The 2,635-nt window shown below is 35.6% G+C and overlaps 1 protein-coding gene across 1 annotated transcript; it reads left to right on the top strand.

Moving 5' to 3' along the window:
- Positions 1 to 863: 863 nt before the first annotated feature.
- LOC149784659 (uncharacterized) lies at positions 864 to 2,352 on the top strand. Its single transcript, XM_089933305.1, has one exon. The coding sequence runs from the start codon at positions 1,232 to 1,234 to the stop codon at positions 1,958 to 1,960; it is 729 nt and encodes a 242-aa protein (XP_089789431.1). The 5' UTR covers positions 864 to 1,231; the 3' UTR covers positions 1,961 to 2,352.
- Positions 2,353 to 2,635: the final 283 nt, after the last annotated feature.

The raw sequence follows: 2,635 nt of genomic DNA, 5'->3' as shown, positions 1-2,635 counted from the left end.
AAGCTTTCTTTATTTAAGTCAGACGGACTGGAAGGAAAAGGTTAACTTCGATCTTTGTATCGAAAATGTCAGAGTTGAGATTGTCCAGAATCAGTTATTTGGAAATCTAGTTGTCAGGCTGACTACAATTTTGGCGCCATGTTATAAAGGGTGGTATATATATTTAATCCGGATTGGTTACGCTGAATAAGTGACGTGTTTCCCACACAAAATGTATCGGTTTTAATGTGCTCCATCTAAAAAATTAGTCAGTCTACGTTTTCCTGCAAGAGGAAAAAATATAGGAGACTCTGATATTGAATTTAGAAGAAATTCTCTCGTAAAACATTTATCCGAGGGACAAGATGTCTGGAACGTCGACGGACACAATTCTGGCGGTAGAAGCGAGCAAAGTTTGAAAGGACAAGGGGAAATAGCTCCACTGACGTATTCAAGTACCTGCTTATCCAAGTATCTACGTATCTACGTTACCTATCTACCTACCCACACACAGTTTGAGGGCCGAAATAGGCGAAACAATAGAGAATTTGGAAAAGAAAAAAGCGAAAGTACCAAAAAGAACAGCCATGGTGTCGGCGAATTTCAACTTTTCGATAGGGAATGAAACTCTAACCCTTCACCCCAACAAAAATGTCCAAATATCAAAATGGGGTGACAAGGATCAGAGGAAACTCGGACTACTGGTGCTTGGGAGCCGACATTTTTCTTGAATGTATGCTTTGATCATGTACATTTTCCGTAAGTACAATATGGAGAGAAATTTCAGCTACAGTAAATGACAATAACATAGAGATATGTCAACATTCTCTCCAGTGTGCAAGTTGCAAGTGCAAACAACTTCACCTTATACTTGTTCACTCACACGAGGACGTCTCATGTAAAGAGCGCATTCTATACTACTAGTACAGACTGTATCACTGTCTAACATGAAAAGACTATTGAAACACATTGATAATTGACCGTTCAGATGTGAACTATGTGAGAAATTGTTTCACAGGAACTCAAGTATGTCAAAACAGATGTACTTCTTAGTAACAAACCATACAAGTATGTGAAAATTGGGATACATTCATAATTGTCAGGCTTGTATGGAAAGGTGCATTAAATTACAAAGATGGCTAACCTTTCAGATGTGAAAAGTGAAAAATTGTTTAACTCAAGTCTGTTTTGTCGAAGCAATTGAGGATACACGAGGGTAGTAAACCCACGTAATTTGTGACATTACATAAATATGGCAAGGAACCTGAGGAGACTTAAAGGTGGAAAACCATTCAAATGTGAAATTTGTGGGAAATTCTTTAGCCAGGGTTCAAATTTGGGAATGCACCTGAAAATACACACCAGTAGCAAACCATACAAATGTTCAATTTGTAATAAACTATTTAGGCAGAGGTCTAATTTGGTTAGACACTTGAGAATACATACTGGTAACAAACCATACAAGTGTGAAATATGCGGTAAAGTGTTTAACGTGAAATATGGCCTGACGGATCACATGAATATACATACAGGTGACAAGCCATATAAATGTAAAATATGTGAGAAATTTTTCAGACAGAGCTCTGGTTTATCAGCACACATGAGGATACACACTGGCGAGAAACCATTCAAATGTGAAATATGCGGAAAATTATTTACTGCGAGCTCTAATTTGTCAAAACATATAAAAACACATACTGATTACAAGCCATACAAATGCGAAATATGTGGTAAATTGTTTAGTCAGAGTTCTAACTTGTCAAAACATGTGAGGATACACACTGGTGACAAACCATACAAATGTGAAATTTGTGGCAAATCATTTAGTGTGAACTATATTTTATCAAATCACATGAATATACATACTGGTGACAAACCATTCAAATGTGAAATATGTGGAAAAATGTTTGGTACAAGTTTTTCGTTCGTGAGACACACAAGGACACATACTGAAACCAAACAAAATATGCAAATAATTTGAGGTAATTTGTTTCATGGGCATTTGACAATTCAGTTGAATATACAAGTACATACTGTTGACAAACCATTCAAATGTGAAGGGTTAAGAATTATTTTATGATAAGTGTAGTTGGCATTGGGCTTAAAGATACACACAGATGAGAAAACATTAGAATGTGAAATAAATAGAAAATGTTTTGGCCAGGATTGTATATCGACGCATCGTGTAAAACAAATAGATGTCTGCATTTTGCTGTCCAATAAAACCATTTGACCAAGTGGTAAAATACTGGCATGTTGAACATTATAAATTTTGTTTTTATTCACATTTGCAGATTTGTATGGTAAAAATATTTATGTTACTATATTTGTGTTGTTTGTCAAGGGAGGTAATAAATTACTAGCAAATAATAAGCAATGTTCAAGACCTCTTGGAGAAGAACCTTTCTGTGATATGTGTGACATAACAGACTATCTAGGACACTAAGTTTGATTTTTGTTGTTGATGTGTGTGACATAAGTGACTATCTGGGACACTAAGGGTGATTTTTTTATATGATAGGTGTGACAGAACAGATTATCTGGGACACTAAGGTTGATTTTTTTTTATATGATATGTGTGACATAACAGACTATCTTGGACACTGAGGTTGATTTTTGTTGTTGATGTGTGTGACATAAGAGACTGTCTGGGATA

Source organism: Sinohyriopsis cumingii, chromosome 14 (assembly GCF_028554795.1).
Source record: "Sinohyriopsis cumingii isolate HCF-2022 chromosome 14, ASM2855479v2, whole genome shotgun sequence".
NCBI lineage: Eukaryota > Metazoa > Mollusca > Bivalvia > Unionida > Unionidae > Sinohyriopsis > Sinohyriopsis cumingii.
The sequence above is the reverse complement of the archived record's forward strand: the minus strand, read 5'-3'. Positions and strand labels throughout refer to the sequence as shown.

What these genes read in the sequence shown, in the direction of transcription:
- LOC149784659 (XM_089933305.1), top strand. Translation starts at nt 1,232, where the DNA reads ATGGCAAGGAACCTGAGGAGACTTAAAGGTGGAAAACCATTCAAATGT.